The sequence below is a fragment of the Aptenodytes patagonicus genome, chromosome 6, assembly GCF_965638725.1.
Source record: "Aptenodytes patagonicus chromosome 6, bAptPat1.pri.cur, whole genome shotgun sequence".
Classification (NCBI taxonomy): Eukaryota; Metazoa; Chordata; class Aves; order Sphenisciformes; family Spheniscidae; genus Aptenodytes; species Aptenodytes patagonicus.
This window is the reverse complement of record NC_134954.1, coordinates 9,877,649-9,897,581: the sequence shown is the minus strand read 5'-3', so window position 1 is coordinate 9,897,581 and position 19,933 is coordinate 9,877,649. Positions and strand designations below refer to the sequence as shown.

Sequence of the window (19,933 nt, the reverse complement as noted above, 5' to 3'; positions counted from 1 at the left end):
AGTTTTCAGAACTTTAATACTCTAATTGAAGCTGCCTATTCCCTTACGATATAACTAATTTGAGTCACAAACCAGATATAAAATTTTCAGATGAGTTTTAAACTGAATTTTTTTTTTCAGTTTCTTATGGTGAACCTTTTTTAGTTGATAGCAACTTCAAATATTATTGAATTAACAATTCATAGGCATTGAAACTTTAATTTTGTATTAGGTGTAGTTTGAGAATTTTTAAGTGCCTTTTGCACGGTATAATGAGTTTCTGTAATTATGTCCTAGGTTCTCCAGGAGAAACAGCGTTCAGAGCTACTGACCAGGGATACGACAATGACAAACAGTACAAGAAGGTAATTACTCTCTTGCAAAACTAAAAATGTCTTGACAGCAGGTAATTTTTTTAAAAGTGTTTCAATAGCTAGTTGTAGATGTTTATTTGAAGCAGCTTGAATATGACTTGAGCATGCACTGCTGTTTTTAATATATACACAGTACAATGATAATAAACATTTTGGTGTAACGAAAATACAAGGCAGTCATAAAAATCTTTAGGAATTGTATTCTTAAGAAACTTGGTTTGTAATAAGAATGTAATTTTAGGTACTTTTTGTGCATTTGCAATTTTTCCGGCTGTGTTCTCAGTGGCACTTGAGCTTATAGCTTATTACTGAAGTTGGTTTAGGCTTTTACAGTTATTTTCAAGTATTTCTATTTGCAGCCTCATTTCTGTTGACATTTTCACAGTTGTGATTCTTACTGAAGGATCTCTGCCTTAATAAAGAACTTGTATTTCTTAAAGCAGTCTTGTCTTTTTACTCTATTTAGAAAGTGTACATCACATTTTTATTACTATCTTCTGGAAAAAAATGTTACTGTATTTTGATAACTAAAAGTTTTAGCATTTTTCCTTGAAGTAAAGAAGGTGAAGTTTTATTTTTTGCTTTCATGAATAGTAGATCTCATTTCTATTAAATTCCTAAATTGTAACGTTGCTCATTCTTTAAAAGCTTTTAATTTTTCCTGTGTATATTTTAAAAAATTCTTTAAAAAATGGAAGGAAGACAGTAAGTATCAGGAATATCTAAGTTATTAAATATTTATTTTTGTAACTGAAAACTTCTTAGTGTCTGAACTATAACTGGGGGTTTTATATAAAAGACATTTCTGTATATGCAGGCATGTATACATTTACTCTACATTAGTTCTGCATGGCAATATATAGTGAAACCTGTACAAAGCTCACTTTTTATAATTTGTTTCTTCCCTTTGGAACAATGATGGATTTCTACATCAGAAAAAAATTTAGCTTTTGGCTTTCCCTTTGTCAGTAAACTGTCTTTATTATATATTGTTTTATTTTCTCTTGAGTGATTGCTTAGCACAGGTTTCACTGTTTAAGATATAAAAAATACTTTACTATTGATTCGTGGGGAAATGGCCATCTTAATTTATTGTCTTTGATAACTGAATTAATTTAGTTTTTAAAGATTTTTACTGAGTGCCAGTAATATCACTAATACCTATTCTGTTTTTTCAGATGCAGTGACGACTGCATTTTAATGTTGCCAACAAAACTTTGGCTGTGGTACAGAAAATATCAGCCCATATTAAACCAGTACGATTTATAAAATTTAGTCTGGTGTACTAATTCTTGTTACTCCAGCTATATCCGATATGTTATGTTTAGAAACTGTTGTTTTGCTAATTTATATGATCAATTTTGGTCACAATATTTCAAATAAGGCACATACGAATAGCCAACATAGCATAATCACTTGGTTTATTGACAAGCAAAATTTTTATTTTCTAGACAGTGGGTTAGATGGCCTTTTTTCATTCAATGCTTTCCACTGGCCTTTTTTCATTCAATGCTTTCCACTGCCAATCAATACTAGTTTAAGAATTGTGATTGTATGGATGTCTGAAGTGCTGTAGCATGGTATTAAATGTGTCTGATGGCTGATGAGCTGGTTTTCTTTGTTTCCTTATAAAAAGATAAATAACTGGTAAAGATCTAGGAATTCCTCATTTGGAGGAATGTTCTGTAGAACTGTTATTGGGCATGGTCTTCAGGCAGGTCTCTAAAAACTTCCTGTAGAAACTAGTTAGTTTACAAGCTAACTTTGAGAGACTGAACGTTGTCCCAAACACTAAATGAGGCTGTACTGCTTCTTGCCAGCTAATGTGGTGTTTATCTCATAATCTTTCATTTAATACAAAAGGTACAACTTTTTGAAAAGAAAACAAAATTAAAATTACTGGAGTGTTCAGATAAGTAATTTAAATAAATGGAGTTTAAATCTGTTTCTACTTGGATTAAATAAGAAATTTTGTTATTGGAGAAAGACGAGAGAAGACAGTTATAAAAGCTATAGTGTAGTAAGATATTTTATTGTATTGTATGTGTGGGACTAGTTCAGGCTTGCACTTGAAATGGCAGTGTTACCTTCTTAGAAAATTATCGTGCACTATTGTCTGTCTCCAAAAAAATTTCTTAAAGAGTTTCAGCTTCCTATTAAAGCAAATTCCGAAGCTTAGCCCAATTTCTAAAGAAAATTTATAGTGGTTATAGCTGTGATGAAGTGGGTGTGAAAAATGTGACTCAAGTATTGATTTGGGGCTTAGAAGCCAGATAAAGAAATAATTCAAAACCAACCACACAGTCCTTTCTCTGCCTTTGGCACTTTGATAAAATCTCATGCCTTGAAGAACCTGATGCACTGTTAAGGATTTGGCAGTGCGTGGACTGCCTCGCCCAGCCAACACAGGGTCACCTTCAGTCGGTGTAAGAAGCGTCACAGTAATTCTACAGCTCTTCGCTACAGCTACTGCTGGAGAGTGAAAAGGAGGCTTTAGTAAGGAATATCAGTTGACTCTGGTCTTTGTTTGGAAAAAAAAAAAAAAAACCAAAAAAACCCAAAAAAAACCCCCCAGAACTCATTTGTTTCGTTCTTTCTTGCAAGTTATGCAATAAAGTTTCCATAATTTTCTCTTCTATTCATAGCACCGTTATATTCCCAACTTAATTCCCAGTTTCATGTTATAGGTACTCTGGATAAAATACACATTTATACAAATTCTTAGAAATTGATCTCTTTACCTTCCTCATCATTTTCACCCCTTTACATCCCTCAGCATTTAATTATTTTTCGTGCAAGGACTTACTGTGGCTCAGCTTTTCTCATGAACAGTCACACTGAAGTCAGTGGGAAATAGTGGAAGGAGTTGAGACATGCAAAAAGACGGGACTTTGGTTGCTTGTGAAAATGGGACACAAAGACTTTAGTCATGAGGAACTTTTAAATTAAAGAGGTAGTCATACTCAACCGAACTACAGCATATTAACTTTTAATGTAAAATAATGGGTTTTTTTAAGTATATGCAGTAACAATGTCAGCACTTGTTTTGCCTTATTTTATTGTGCACCCAGATTCTCCTGATGACTTTGCAGGGTTTGTGCCACTGTGTTTGTCAACTAGTGTTATTCCCCTTTACATTGTTTCTTTGAGAATGAAAATAATAATATAATGATTGTAAACAATTTGGTTTTTGAAATCCCATTAATAGATCAATGTTGATTTTTCTAGATAAAATTCTTTAAAATAAATACAGTTTTGCAGTGGAATGACTGGGGGGGGGGAAGCAGTGGTAGTGTCCAATGACAGAGATGTAAACATTTTTGTTTGTGTCCTGGTTCATACCAGCCTGGGTGGTGTGTGTGTATAGTTCTGTGCCATTTAAGGTTCTTGATTGATTTTTTTTTTTTTTTTTTTTTAATTCAAACCTATAAAGTAAGAAATAGAAAATAAAGGAAAAAATATTATTGACTGGTATACACAAAGAAGAAAGTGTTACTGAGAAGCCTTTTAAATCACTGTATTTTTTACTTGATATTTTATTAAATGGGGTAACTGTAGTTGAAAAGGGCTTTTCATGCTTTACTATGGAGTAAGAGTCACGTAGATCTGACGTCTTAGAAAGTAATTGCACATTAAATAGTTTTGGTGACTTCAAACATTTGTTACAGTGCCTGTTTAAATGCTAAAAGGCCTTCATGGCAGGTTTGCTCAGTGTTTTTTCTTGTATTTTGTTGACCCATAGCATAGTTTTTAAAGGGACTGTGTCAGGTCATATTGAGAGTTCCTTGTTTGTGAAATGGCAAAATATTATTATTGTTCCTCTAATACTAAGTGTAGCCATGAGGCTATCTCTCCTTGCTGCTGTACAGAAATGAAATCTTTTGTTCTGCCTGAGTTCTTGGCACAGTTCTAATGCGTTTGCTAGTCTGGCAATATAGAAATTTTTTAAATCTTAAAATGGTTCAGTAACATACAAATGTGAAGATTTTTCTATTCTTGAAATGTTATACAAATCCCTATTTAACAAATGTTTATATTTGGTCATTTGATTGTCTCTCCTTTTATCCATTCTCTCCTGTGCTGTTTATCCTTATGTGTACATGCCTGTGTGTGTATTTCCTGCAACAAATGTGTGACTTGATGGTAGATGTCTTGAATTCTTACACTGAAGTTCCGTTTCAGGATTTGTTTTTATTCCTGTAATGCATTTTTGAAACCTTTCATTTCACTGAATGTTTTCTTAGAAGATGTAATATTCTTTTAAAGAGCTTTATTTACATAGTTAATTAATACTTCTGTCTGCATTCTCTGAAATAAATTGTACATAAAGTTCCAGTAGATGCTGGCGTAGTATCTCTAAACCAATTTTGAAAGACAGCTTACCGTTACAAGAATATTCGGTGTGGAGGGAGAAGAGAAGAGAAGAAAACTAAGCTTCGTGGAAATGCTGAATAAGTGAAGGAATAAGCATGAAGTTGCAGGGATTTTGAAGTGATCAGGAAGGATAATGACAGCATGAATTTAAACGGCAGTGTGTTACAGAAGTGGAAAGGGGGCTGCTTCTTTCTTTATGCTCTAGAAACTATTTTGCTTCTCCTAGTCTGAAAGTTAAGTAGCAGGCAAAATCATCTTTGTATAAACTGTCTGCATTGCTGAGAATAAGAACAGGATGAGAACTTTTATGTTACTGACAAAGTTGAGCCTATTAGCTGTTGTGCACAACTTTGTGTAGAATATCCTAAACACTCTTTAAATACGTGCATGGTTAAGTTGTGAAAAATTGCTGATACTTAAGAACTTCTGGTGTGAATAATCAAAATGAAATCCTGAAACTTTTGAGAATATTTTAAAGCCAGGATAGTTTAATTTTTTTTTTTTTAAGATTTAGATGCTTAGTTAAAGTTGAATATAATTATAAAATGTGGCTAAATGTTTATTGTTTTGTTCTACCTGGATTTGCAAAGTGCATGGTTTTGCTGGCTATATCCACTCCCAGCTAGCTAGCAAGAGATCTTGCTAATGGAATTTCACTTTTGTTTGAACTGACCCATTCATACCTGTTTTTCATCTGTCTTTGTCATGCCTTTTGGTTTAACTTTGTTCTCCTTACACCCCCAATTTTTCCTTTCCTTTTTATTATAAACTCATGGCAGGGCCTGCTTGGTGAACTCATTCTGTTACAACAACAAATCCAGCAGCACGAAGAGGAAGCACGCAGAGCCGCTGGCCAATATAACATGGGCTCTTCCCAGCAGAAGCGAAAGGTGATGCCTTAAGGGACAATATGTACTGTATTCACACTAATCAAATACTTCAGCCTTCTGCATTTGAGCTAGAAAAATCTAACTAATTAAATCATGGGCCCAAATAATTACTACAGCCAACTTCACTACAGGTGTATAGTCCTGTTTCAGTTTAATCAAGTTGCATTTAAAGCATGGTGTTAAAAGCCAAACAAGTACTTTGTGTCACTTTGAAATTGTATGTTCTCTGCCTTTATAAAAACTGTTATTTAAAGTTCATACATTAAAAATGCATTTAAGGAAAGTATGTGAATAAATGTCAACTCTTTTCTCTACTGTTGCTTGCTTACTGTAGCTCTATCTTGTAAGACTATAGCTATTTACAGGCAATATATCTCTGCGAACATTTTTTCCTGCTTTAGACTGTTACCAATCTGAAAATGACAGCATCTCCTTAGAAACAATTTTGCACAGACAATTAAATATTGCTGTTAATAACAGTCTCTACTGTATATTTGTCAAAGGTATTCCTTTGTCTGTTTCCTCTCTTAAAGCACAGTTTATACTGATGTGCAGATGTTCAACAACCACAGCATATAACTCTACTTACTTAATTTAAGCTCTGATCATTTTATTCATTATTATATGGCTGTGATTAATTGGAAATGCTTCCTAAATTGGGATATTTTAGTTGTCTAATCTGTTACAACCCATAATTCTTAACCACATTGCGTTGTTGGCTGCTTCTGTGTCCTCAAAAAATCTTTCTGATTACTCATATTTTTCAACAGCTTTGAAATTGAGCACTGGATACAGAACTTAATCTTCTGTACATCTGAAGATAACTCCCACAGAAAGAGGAACACAGTAAATGTGAATTAAACTTTTAGACATAGTTGCGTAGCTGCAATTGTCATGCTTTTTAGTCCGTCAACAGAGTAAATCACTTTGTTCTCTGAAACTAAAATAGCATTTTAAATTTAAATGTTTTACTTTCTTGCCATATTATTTTTTTATGGTTTAGAGTTACAACCCCTGGCCACTCTAAACTGTTAATCTTCCTTTAATTAAAAAAAAGGATGGTGAAAGGCAATTTTTCCTCACATTTCATTTTTCAAATTTTAGTTAATATTTTCTCTGGATTTAAAGTAACACTGATGTATTCTGTCCTCCGTTATGAATCTAGGCATTGTATAACAAAATATAATGGAAATGCAATTATTTGAGATAAAATAATCTCAAAAGGTGTCCTACAAATGTCCTCGCATTCATTCCCTTACAGATGTGTATTTTAGTAGAAGAGTAAAGATGTCTTCAGTGGTCTAAATATTTTCTTTTTGTTCAGTTACTCTCTTTTTAATAAAGAGAACTCCTTCAGCCTCTGTCAGATTGTATACAGTTTATTGAGAGAGCTGAAGTATGGAATAGTAGCTTGAAGTTTATAATAAAGTATATGAAGATGTAAAAATTACTGGAAAGGCAATATAATATTTGGTATATAAAAACGTATTAGCCTAATAAACACAACCAGGAAAAAAAAAGAGCTTGATATTACATTTGTTTCTGATTGAAATTCTACCTTGTCAGTACTAATTCTACAATTCCCAAGCTGTGAAGTAGCTGTAAGGGCTATCTCTGTAAATGTTATCCTGACCTCCAAGGCAGGTACTCTGTGTTTTCTGAGTGTTGAAAGTCTAACTGCCCTTGCATATAAAAAGTTTTAATTTAGCATTCAAGTGTGCTGTTTGGCATATATGCCTAATGACAAGGAATGTGTCTTGTTTATCACACTAATCTTTTTGCTTGAAACAAATTGAAAGAGACCGTGAACTATTTTCTTTAATATCTTGATATGAGGATATAACTTAAAAGAGTCCAATCATGGATCCAAATTCTCCTTTGGAAGAGCTGTCATTGAAATAAGTCATTGCATGCCCTTTTGACAGGGCATAAACTAACCTTGTTTATTTTTTTTAACTCAATTGGCTTGCTTGCCTGTCTACTAGAGAACGTGATCATTTCATTTCCAGTCTTGGAAGTTCTGTTGCCCAATTTACTTGCACATTTTCCATTTTAATTTAATTACTCAATATTAAATCTACTTCAGTTGTAAATGGAATAATAGTAAGAACTGTCTCACAAGCAGGAGAGGGTATTAAAAACAAAAATGTAATATTTTCCTCTTGATTTTTTTGGTCAGCCTTTTGATAAATATTTAGCAGTATAATTGATTAGTCTTGTATAGCTGCACTGTGCATGGCTGCTTCTTACATGCATTTTGTCTGGGCCTTGATATTTTCACTTATATTACTGGAAATCATTGTAGTTCTTCTGTAGATGATCGATTTAGAATTATTTATAGTCTGGTTAGAGAATAACCAGAGAATTTGAAACCAGTAACTGTGGTTTCAAAGGTACTGAATTTTCTTAGGCACATACTTACTTTATACAATGTGTGACAAAGGTTGCTGGAAAGCAACCACTGTGCAAAATGAGTAACTCTATAAGGAGCTTCTGGTAGTCTTAGTAAGCAGGTGTCTGCATCTTTGTGTGCAGGAACCCTTGATTAAAAATGGCCCTACAGTTTTCTTTTCTCATAACTCTTCATGGTGGCAATAGAGAAAGAAGGAGGCATCTTGATGTACAAACCATGCTGAACTGGATTAAACAAATATTGATGTGCCTATATAGAGATATTTTAATAGTTGATTTTTTATTTTATTTTTTGTGAGTAGAAATGATAGATCATGGATTAGTCATGTGACTGTTAGTACTTCAGTGTTATAATAGTTTTAGCTTCTATTGGCAACTTAAATTTTTAGCAATATTATGAATTACATGTTCAAAATACTGTATGTACTAACTGCAGCTAAACATTCAAAGCACACCTGAACCAAATGCTGAAGCATATACATCATTCTAGAGCTGTTTATTTTTGACGTAACTTACCTAATTGTCCTTGTTAGAATTAATCATCTAGTGCTAGATAATTCTTTGCTTCAGATCTTGCAACATGTAGCTGCGTGCAATATTTTTGCTTACTGTGTTTAACGTAAGTATACTGTACATAAAAGGCAGTGCTCATGTGGTTAGAGGTAATCTGTGTGTAAATATGTACTTCAAAGAGGCATCAAGGCCCCAGAAGTACTTTCAGGAACAGCTTGCTTAAGAGCAGAGAGCGGGAAAATGTTAACTGCTTTAAAAACCTGCACCGCATGGAAACGCTTTGTTTTCCTTTTCTTTCCTTTATTTTCTTGCTTCTGACTCTCCACACCATTCTCTTTGCCTTTCTATTTTTATTTTCCCCTTATGTCTCTGAGGTGCTTAAAGTGTGTGTATATGAAAATGTTTGTTTATATATACCATCCTGTGGCTGCGTGCATCAAGTTGTCTGTGTGCTAAACTAACCCTGTTTCTGATGCACTTTTGCTATCACTGAACTAATTATCAGAAATGAAAAGGAAGTCAATTTACAGCACTTCCTCTTTGCTGTTTATGAATAAGAAAATAATTGGATATAGATGGAAGTGTCAGCTTGGGTTGCTTTCTATAAAGTGCAGGCATGATCCTGTATATTACACGTTTAATAGCTAAATAATATCAATCACTATGAATAACTGGATTTTTTTCATGTTTAATCTGTAACAACTGGTGTGAAAATATAGTAACTAAATTGATTTGTGTCTAAATGACAGCTGTCCTCTGCATGTTAGATAATATGCTCTTTCTGATATGAAGCTAACTTGAGTTGTAAATGTCACATGAGCTTTATTACATGAACTTTATTTAAATATTGAAGCTTTTACCTGTATCATTCTTTCAGTAATTGTTTAGATTATAATTTTTTTCTAAATTTAATATTTCATCCATCAACCATTAGATTTTGTTGTCTGTAAATATTTACATCATATGAATTTGTATTGCACCATTTATGCTTTTGTCTTGCTTTTGTGTTATTAAAAAGGGATTGTTTTGAACAACTGTTTATTACATCTTGATGACTGTATTTTAAGAATATTTGACTAAGAATGGCTCTAATTGCCTGATCTTATTACATTTATGCCTTGAACTTCAAAATGTTTTGTATTATAATATCCTAGTTTTTCTAGTTTTTAATGTAATTTAAATAATTCTAAAATAACCCTTCAAGACTGTCCTGACTAACTACAATTTATGGAAGTTGTGTATGCATTTTTAGGATTATAATTCTGAAAAACAAATATGAAATCAGAATCCCCTTGAAGCTTCAGAAATAGCAAATACTCACCTGAAAGTAGTTTCTGTAGCAAGCAGGTGTTTTAGTGATTGTATCCCATTAAGATCATGCTAATTCCGGAAATCAACGTAAGAGATCCTGAGAGTTTGACCACTAAAATTACATTTAGGGCAGTGGCCAGAAAACTGAGCACCATATAGAGTTTTGCTTTTCCCTAAGACCACTTTCCTAGTATTAAGTCTTGAAGGGTTAATTTTTGCATTTGCATGTACTGGAATTTAGACTTTTTTTTTTATGTGAACCTCCTGTTCCAGATGGAACTTTCTATCAGCATTAAATCTCAAATGCTAATTGAAGAATTTTACTTGCTTTAAAATGTATGTAAAGTCAATTTTCTTATGTGGAATGAAGCTTTCAGTTTGTGATTTTGTTACTTGCAGTGGATAAACTAAACAATGTGTTAGTAGCCATGATTATTTTTCTTTGTAGGTTTCTGACAAAGAGAAGATTGATCAACTTCAAGAAGAACTTTTGCGCACTCAGGTAACTTTTCTGAGTTACTGATGTCTTAAGTAGAGATTTATGTGCAGCAGACTCAAATTTACTAGACAAAAGCACACCTGAAATAGAAGATATTTGGGAAGAATGCAGTGCTTTTTTCAATCTGTGAGTTTATCAATACAGAGTTGACTGTTAGCACAGACCAGAGGTCAGTCTAGCCTGTTCTTTCTCTGACAGTGACTGACAGTGCAAGAGGGGAGCGTAAGAATAGGGCAAATGTATTTTGGGAAAGTATGATTACACCTTCCTTGCCTTCAATGCTGTATATTCCTGAAATGTAAAGTTAGCCCAAGATTGTTATGTAAGTACATCGGTGATACTCCAGTTTTTAACTTGTTATGCGTGCTAACTTTACTCCTAACATTCTACAGTTCTCTTTTTTTTAATATCTTCACTGCTACTAGATATATCTGTGATATCTTGTATGTTTAAATGGCACATTTGTTGCAGAAAGGAAATTAGTTTAATTATTATTGAGTTACATTTTAATCCCTTAATCTAGGAAACGTCATTTCTAGTAAAGTAGCTTTTAAGTGCAATTGCAGACCAAATATCAGAGGTCCAAGAGGAAAAATAGACATCATGTGGGATATGTGGGGTGAGACATTCAGATTATAGTACAGTGGCATTCAGGAGAACCAAAGTATCTTTTTTGGTTTCTTCCATCAAGAAAAATAATTGCAGTTACAATGCTAGAGTCGTATATAAGCCATGCAGTGTTCATCAAAATCTGTTTTGTGAAGAGATAAGCAGTTCTTTCAATTAAAGCTGTTTCTATGATTGGACTATTTGGTATAAAAATTGCTATGTGCAGATTAAAAGCTTTTTCTCTGCCCTCTCTTTGGGATTTAAAAGAACATTTAATCCCTTTAAGAAACTGAAGAGGATGGTGCTGTTCAAAGTGATGTCCTTTAAAAAAAAAAATCAAAAAGTGAAAATTTGAACTATAATGACAGCTATTGGTAAGATTTCTTAATATACATTTCTAAAAACATTGCTTCACAAAACCCAAGCCCCTTTCAATTTCTGGATGTCTTCCATCTAGTTCAGTTGTTGTAATTTAATATGGTCTGAGAGAAGATGTGCTGTTGCGAGTGAAATCCTATTTTCAGTATTTTCTCTGTTACTTCTGCTAAAGAGAAGCCTGCTTCATTAGCTGGCAGAAAAGGAAAAGATCTGCAGAGATCAGCTTTAGGATCACTGCTTTTCAAACTGGCCTTTTAAAAAGTGCATGGCCTAACTTCAGAGGACCTAGGAGTTCAAGAATAGACATTTGGAAAGCCCATTTTTTAATATGAATGTCTGTATATAGTGAATGCATACGTGTTACTTTGTTCTCCTTACATAAAACTTATACTTACAACATGACAAGATTAAAATAGTAATAAATCTAATATCTTCTATCAAGGATGCAAGTATATAGGAGCATTCATTAAGAACAAAGAAAAATAAAACCGTTTTCACATTCTGAAATCTGGTCTTGCATTCCGTAGCTATTTTAAGAATTCCCAGTATCAGCTCAACTGAGGAGCATTTCCAGCCCTTCTTGGGGGTAGCTTTCATAATATTGGGCAAAACAGTGTGCAGCTGCAGATCTGGTTTACAAAGAAATATTTCATCCCTTAGGCAGTCCTTACAGAGCAGGAACCATGATTCCTCAGGTATATGACTTACAGTTCTTGTTTAGACAGCAGCACTTTTTCCTCCTAGGTGTGTTGCCTTACAACAAACTTATAAGGGTTTCATATGTTACACCTTAATGGGGCTTTTCAGTGCACATGTGGTATAAGGTGGGACTCTTTCCTGTCTCATTAATTGGCTTGAACTTCACTAAATCTCATTCCAACAAAGTTTTAATCTCCTTAATTAGCAAGGCAGAACTGGATATTTTTAAGCTAGACTTTTTTTTCAGGGTTGATGCATATTAGTCACATTAGTCGTTATTTTCGTTTGCTTGCTTACTTAAGTTAATGTACAATTAATCTTTTGTTGTATCTGTAGGCTTCTAAATTGATTGGCTCTTTGGCTCAGCCAAATTATTTTGATATGGGGGTTTGTAAGCTCTTTATATATGTGCTAGTTTTGAAAGCATTTATTACTTACCTGTTTTTTTATTTGATTTGTTCTTAAAAGTACATTCAGGCCAAATACATTTCCATGTCAGAGAAAACAGTTTTCAGAGTAGGTATCAAAACTATATTCATGTCTCATCTTCAGAGGACTATCATAATCTCCTTCTAAACAGGACTGAGCTGGTACAGTTGTTTCCTGAACTGAGGTTGTATACTGAAGAAAGGGTCTAAACTAGGCTTGCAAATTCACATTTAAGCCCTGTGATCTTTTTGATTGGACAGCCAGTTCCCACTGATGCCAATTTCTGTCTGCCTGCATATGTGTAGCTCCTTTGAAAATGATGCTTGTTTAAGATGCTTAAAGATTGATATATGTACCCCCACGTTTGAACATTGTGGTCTTACTAAAATTTTTGAAGCAAAGATGCGTTGCCGAAAAAAAATACTAACAGTCTTCTCCTGATGGCCTTGTATTTTAATAAACTGTAGTGATTATAAAGGTTTCTATATTTTTGAAAGACTTGCCTGAAGGATAATACATTTTTCATAGGTAAAACTTTGCTCATGTGAGTGTACTATTTCTGTAATTTCAAGAGTATATTTGTACCACTGTTTTGTAGCTCAAATACCAAAGAATGCTTGAGCGATTAGAGAAGGAGAACAAAGAATTAAGAAAACTGGTACTGCAAAGAGATGACAAGGGAATTCATCAGAGGAAGTTAAAGGTACTTATATGTTACAAATCAGCATAGAAATATAATTATGCCATATTTTCCATGATGCTATTCTAAATCGTATTTGTTTATTCATATATGAACTCTTAACATTTGTTATATCTATGCTAATTTTTTGACATGTTAAGGCTTTTATATGTTTTTTTTTTTTAACTGTATAACTTTTGAAAATGGCTTCAGCTGAAGAGCACAAAGGGGTTACAAGCTCTAACTAAATAACTTACCTAAGTAAGCGGGAAATGTGGATTGGGTTTTTTGATGTGGCTTCACTGTATTTGCTAATAAATACGCTTCCAACTCTTCTTACACACACAGTCTGATACTTTTGTGCTTTGTCATGGGTCTTACTGAGTTGGGTAGGAATATAGTTACAGGGTCAGGAAACATCGTTTAACGGCCCGGTATAAATCCACAGAGATTGAACTAAGTATGCTTTTGCTTTTGTCTGCCAACATCCTGAGTGTTCTAAAAACGGATGTTTTCTGCCTCTCTCTGAGTCACTTGCTGACCATTAAGGAGCTCTTATTTTTACAGAATGAGGTTGATAGCTCTATACCCTTCTTAATGCTTACTGTTTATCAAGCTGAAAATGTAAGTCTAGATGTTTAATGGAAGAAAATTAATTCAGCTTCTTAACTTGGAAACTGAAGTCTGAGTGCTGTTGTTCTCTTATGCTGTATGTAAGAGCTCTCATTTTGCTCTTTCACCAAGATGCATCTGCAGCTGTAGTAGTTTCATCCACAGAAGGCAAGGGATGACTTTACTTGTTACTGCGCTTCATAAAACAGATCTGTGCTGCAGTATAGACAGTTTAGGTTTCAAACCATCAGGACAGAATAAACACATTTTTAGAGATGAGTTTACAGAATATACAGATGAAGTAGTCTGAAACCCAATCTTTCTTCTGTTAATTGGCTGTGTTTTCTCTCTGTACTACTTTTTGTTTTGGTAGAAATCCTTGATTGATATGTATTCTGAAGTACTTGACATCCTGTCTGATTATGATGCCAGTTATAACACTCAAGATCACCTACCTCGAGTAAGTAGATAAAGAATTCAAGGCATTTTACTGAAACACCAGTCCTATAATTGAATAGAACATTTAATTATATTCCAGAATAATCCAGAGCCAGTGCTAGGCTATTTTCTCGTAACTCCAGGGTTTTTGCTTAAGACGTGTTCTCCATGTTAAATGCAACAAGAGAATCTTGAGAATAACCAGTGTAACTATGTTAAATCTGCCTTGGCTCGTAGATAAAACCCTATCTAGATCCAGATATTGCTGCTGTGCTCAGCCTTTCATTTTAAACGGTTTCAGTGAGGGCACCCCAGCCTTCTCAGCAGTGTAAAATGACTGTTGTTTCCCGGTGTGTACCAGCGATGCTGAGAAGGTAAGGTGCCCCGGCTAACTCCCCGCAGTCGTGCTGGTGCTGGAGGGGGGAGCGTGAGAAGGGGTTTGGCTAGCCTGACTGCTGGTGTAGGGGAGAGCCAGGCACGCTTCCTGCTTGCACAACCACCTGTAGCACTGGTGGTTTCTGTAGGAAGCCAGTAAGATGGAGAAGTGACAGCAACTACGTCAGAATTCAGCCTTCAGGCAGAAGCAGCATCTACCAGGTGGGTAGTCTTCAGTGTTTCACCTGCTGAAAGGATTTCGTACAAGGAGAGAAGAACTGCCTGCCACCAGAACAGCAAGCCCTTCCTCTCTTCATTAGGCGGCCTGGCAGGTCAGGCCTGTCAGGTGCTTTGTGGAGTGTGCTGTCTTAAGCACAAGTCATTTTTTTTTGCATGACTAAAAGTTAGCATTTATTCAAGGATTCCATACTTAGACCAATGCGTTTATTGTCAAACATAATACAGCCAGTGTTGATACCAATTAACATCTTCTTAGTCAGCTTTTGTCTAAGCTTCCAAAATGTCCTGCTGAAAGCTAATGGCTGTTTAAACTTTCACTTAAGGTGGTGGTGGTTGGAGATCAAAGTGCAGGAAAAACCAGTGTGTTAGAAATGATCGCCCAAGCCCGCATATTCCCTCGAGGGTCTGGGGAGATGATGACACGTTCCCCTGTTAAGGTAAGAAACCTCATAATCTCTGAATCAGCATTTGCTGTATTGTTCTCCCTCTGATTATGCCATTAATTGAAGTATATGTGAACATTCGTTTCTAAAATGGCCTCTAAGCAAGTGAGTTGTTGCAGTCAATGACAAAACTTCTGCAGGCCTGTACATGATCCATATATACTATCAGAGTAGTAGTAGTTCCTACTATAAGTAGTCCTGTGCTAAATAAGCATTACATATAGCTGTATGTCTGCAGTGGGAAGTATACATGTCCTATGTACTTCTCATGTTTCTTTATGTTAGATTTACCATACTTTCTCATATAAGGCTTTTACCATTTAGGTAACTCTTAGTGAGGGTCCCCACCATGTGGCTTTATTCAAAGACAGCTCTCGGGAGTTTGATCTGACCAAGGAAGAGGATGTAAGTATCAAGAAGTGACTGGAAGTTAATGTGACTTGTATTAATTCTCTGAAAAATTCTGTGTCTTTGTGGGCTGTTAGCCCCTGTTTAATTAGAGCGAAATATGTTTAGTGGGGCAAGGCATTATATTAGTTATTAAATTATCTTTTAGTATGGTTTTTGGCTGGCACTGAAGTGGGTAAAATGGAGGAGGAGCTCTTGTGCCAAGGCATTTTTTGGAGTATGCAGCGGTTTGCAGGTAATCTGTCATTTAGCGCCCCATTTACCAGACTTAGGTACTCAACGTGCATTTGAGACAGTTAGTATTTATAAACAGAGATCTTAATCCCCAAGTATACTTTTTACTTATGTTGGTGATTTTTCTTCTATCACAGTTATAAGGAGTTTTATATTTACTATTTTGCTTTTCTCAAAACAGCTTGCAGCTTTGAGAAATGAAATAGAAATCAGAATGAGAAATAGTGTGAAGGAAGGGTGCACTGTTAGCACTGAGGTAAGACTTGTCAAATATTTAGTGGCAAATATCTGTACATATATATCTTTTGTAAATATTCTTCAAACAGGAGAATTTGTGGTGAATCCAGTTTGTGTATACTTAATATTTTGCACTATACAAAGTGTATTTGGACTGTTAAAATCGGATTTATATCAACTACATGCACATAAAATTGGACTTCCTATTTAAAATTACAGGCTGTTGCTGGTCTAAAGCATATGTGTGTGAAAATGTGTGTGTAAATGTGTTTATGTAACTATATGTGTGTTTGTGTATGTAATTACATACAAAGTAGATGTGTGTATAAACCTTTGATTTCAATTTTACTTCACAGACCATCTCCTTAAGTGTGAAAGGTCCTGGTTTGCAGAGAATGGTATTGGTTGATTTACCTGGAGTCATTAGTGTAAGTATGCAAGAAATAAATTTTAAAAAAATAATAATCTTTAAGACATGGAAGTGAGGTAGTGTTATGGGTGAAAACATTAGCTGTTGCTTTTTTTTTTTTAACATCTTTCTGTTTTCTTTTTCCCTTTAAATATATATCTCCATATACGTATTAAAGACTGTGACATCAGGTATGGCTCCAGATACGAAGGAAACAATCTTTAGCATCAGCAAGGCCTACATGCAGAATCCTAATGCCATCATCCTTTGTATTCAAGGTAATAAAAGTCTAGATGGTTATCCAACTGGCAGGATTTTTTTATTTTTTAATTCTGATTCTTATGTGACTCTGGGGACTCTCCTGATGATATATTTTTTTTTTTCCATTTGTGGTAATTTGTATAGTGTGCAAAACAGCATGCTGTGGAATGTCTATTTATAAATTAAGGCACCTTTGGTATTCGTGGCAAAAAGCAACTTTTTGATAAGAGTTTTTTTATCATTAAAATAAAATTCAAGATTTCTTCAGAGGTGTTATTGTCTGTTGCCTCCAAAAATAGTTTAATATTTTGAGCAAGCTGTTACTTGTTCAAAACTTATACAACAAAGTAATTTTTTTTATGATACTGGGAACAAAGCAAATTTTCACTGTGTGTACCCAAAAATCAAGTATAGGTGTAATTTTACTATTTTTAAGTTGAAACATGAAACTTACTTGATGCCTACTATATCTTCGGTACTGCATGTTAGATTACATTGTCCCTAAAATATCACTTTGTTTTTGTTTATTTTAGATGGATCAGTGGATGCAGAACGCAGTATTGTCACAGACTTAGTCAGTCAAATGGATCCCCATGGAAAAAGGACAATTTTTGTGTTGACTAAAGTTGATCTTGCTGAGAAAAACGTGGCTAGCCCAAGCAGGGTGAGTTGAAACTATTTTTCTCATATTGTGATGGCTAAAGTCACATATGGAAAAATACTTGAGATGCTGTCAGAAACACTGGACCTCACCTACCTGTTCTAGATGTTTTTGAGTACATATTTCTGTATTCAGTATGGGGTTTTTGGGTGGTTGTTGTTTTAATCTCTCTCAGGCTTTGCTTTTAGTGATCAGCGACATGACTTCAGTCACAGCTTGGCTACAGCTTGCTATAATACTGATTCCTTTCATTCAGGTGACCTGAGCAAGTTCCATTTCCTGAGAAGGCTTTAGGATATTCTGGGATAGGCTTTTTCACTTTATTTTGTGTTTTGCTGTTATGCTTTATTTGTTTTATGCCTTCATATATTTTTTTTTTCTTTTAAATATCAGTAGAACTCAGTCCCACGACAAACTGCTTCTTATAGTAGTCTATGCGTAGATACAACTAGATCTGGCTTTAAAACTGTGCTGAAGGAAAGAATGTCTCTGTGCAAAGTTAACCATGTTTTTTTAATCCTTTATTTTTCACAGATCCAGCAAATAATTGAAGGCAAACTCTTCCCAATGAAAGCTCTGGGTTATTTTGCAGTTGTTACTGGAAAAGGTAGAGAGAGCTCTGGCTCTGCTTATATTCTTCTTGATAGCAGAGAAAACTGCCTAAATGGAACTGTTGCAGCACTCTTTTCTTTCTCCAGGAAACAGCAGTGAAAGCATTGAATCTATTAAAGAATATGAAGAGGAATTTTTTCAAAATTCAAAGCTGTTGAAGTATGTTGCTATTTATTCCTTTTACTAAAATAAGCCAGTGTTGCTAAATGCTAGCATCAGTTTTTCTTGTTGAACTTAAAAGAAGGATTGCAGTGTGGAAACACTATTTGAGATTTAATCTGCTTAAATTAAGTATCTTGTTGAGGTGTGCAAGTTAGCCTGGTTTCCTAATGCTTGCTGTAAGTCAGTGGAGAGAGACAGGCATCTTCAGGCAGCAATTGATTCCACTGCAGTTCTGAGCCTTTCTTCAGAGGTTTCTGTATCTCTGCATTGGCTCGAGAAGAACTAAGTTCCCAACCTATTTCTAGGTACTTGATACAGCTGGGAGGAGTGAATCCAGCCCAAATATGAGTTGTAGGGCCTCTAAATATCAGTTGTCTTGGTGTGACAACAATGTTGTATTCAGAGGGTTAGCTTGTGTGTTCTGCTGGAAGTTCACTGAGCAGAGTTTTGATTTCACAGGCTTGTATTTCTCAGGAAAGTAAGCTGTATGGTCTTTGGGACTGCAGTGCAGGTACTGCAACCTCTAAAATAAATATTTATTGGGGGGGGGGGTTGGTGGTTTTTTTTTCCCTTGCTTTGGTGATTATCTGCATTGAATATTTTGGAGGAAAAGACTGTAATTCGGGTTAGGTGCACATTGACATGTTATTCTCTGCTATAAAAAGCAGAACTTTATTCTTGCGAGGAGAAAATGAAGGCCAGAAAGCATGGGTATGCATAGAAGAATTTCCTCTAGCTGTCTTTCTTTACAGGACGTGTATGCTGAAGGCACACCAGGTAACAACAAAGAACTTAAGTCTTGCTGTGTCAGATTGCTTTTGGAAAATGGTGAGAGAGTCTGTGGAGCAGCAAGCAGATGCTTTTAAAGGTAAACATCTTTTCAAAAACCAAGTGAAATAGCAACTTGCTGTTAAACAGTTAGTTCTTCCACATACGTATAATACTGTTTTGCCAGCGTGCTTGGGCAATTGTGTTTTATATGTTTCATACGATCACCATTTCTCATGAATTGGTAATTGCCCCAGTTAATCTTTACAAAAGCACATAAAATAATTCATGGTACGAAGGACCTGCTTGCTCTAAAAGCCAAAGGAGTAGTAAATAAGTATGAAGGAAAAAAAAAATCAGTTTTTTTAATGGGCAAAACACAATTCTTCCATTGGATTCAGGTGTTGTTTAAAATGGCTTCCTGTATAAAGATACCATCTGATCAGCCAGGGCAGGACTGACTTGTACAGAGCTGGAAGTTGAATGGGTCTCTTTCCACTGCATTTTTTCAATGCATGAATCCTGCGATTTGCAGACATAATATCTAAACATAGACAGCAAAAAACTTTGCTCATTTGCAGAGGCCCTTAAAGTTCTTGGAGGGTTTGTCATAAGCAAGATTTGTGGCAATTTTAGGAGCTGCTAAACTTTTAAGATAGTCATGAAGTGCATATAGACAATTAAAAAAATTAAGGCCTTGTTTCTGATTTTTGCAGCTACACGTTTCAATCTTGAGACTGAATGGAAGAACAATTACCCCCGGTTGCGAGAGCTTGACAGGGTAAATTACACTACTGCTTTAATTTGTGTGCTACAAAGTGTTGAAGTTTATGGATTAAAATTTATGCCATTTAATCTCATTGGTAAAGGTTTCTTGAAGTTAACATAAAGTACTGACATTTTAAAATGTTAGGACAGTGTAAATTA

The 19,933-nt window shown here is 34.8% G+C and overlaps 1 protein-coding gene across 4 annotated transcripts in view; it reads left to right on the top strand.

Annotated features, from left to right (window-relative positions):
* The window catches only part of OPA1 (OPA1 mitochondrial dynamin like GTPase), a 58,678-nt gene that overhangs the window by 7,148 nt on the left and 31,597 nt on the right, over nt 1-19,933 (top strand). For 2 of the 4 annotated variants that reach the window (XM_076341072.1, XM_076341071.1), the window contains 15 exons: nt 277-344; nt 5,507-5,617; nt 10,302-10,355; nt 13,066-13,170; nt 14,132-14,218; nt 15,135-15,248; nt 15,579-15,659; nt 16,078-16,152; nt 16,490-16,561; nt 16,721-16,820; nt 17,337-17,467; nt 17,999-18,071; nt 18,163-18,235; nt 18,991-19,106; nt 19,723-19,787. In XM_076341072.1, coding sequence (XP_076197187.1) covers nt 277-344; nt 5,507-5,617; nt 10,302-10,355; nt 13,066-13,170; nt 14,132-14,218; nt 15,135-15,248; nt 15,579-15,659; nt 16,078-16,152; nt 16,490-16,561; nt 16,721-16,820; nt 17,337-17,467; nt 17,999-18,071; nt 18,163-18,235; nt 18,991-19,106; nt 19,723-19,787 — 1,325 coding nt within the window. The remainder of the gene's footprint in view (nt 1-276; nt 345-5,506; nt 5,618-10,301; nt 10,356-13,065; nt 13,171-14,131; nt 14,219-15,134; nt 15,249-15,578; nt 15,660-16,077; nt 16,153-16,489; nt 16,562-16,720; nt 16,821-17,336; nt 17,468-17,998; nt 18,072-18,162; nt 18,236-18,990; nt 19,107-19,722; nt 19,788-19,933) is intronic. The other 2 variants (XM_076341075.1, XM_076341073.1) reach the window with 1 other exon arrangement.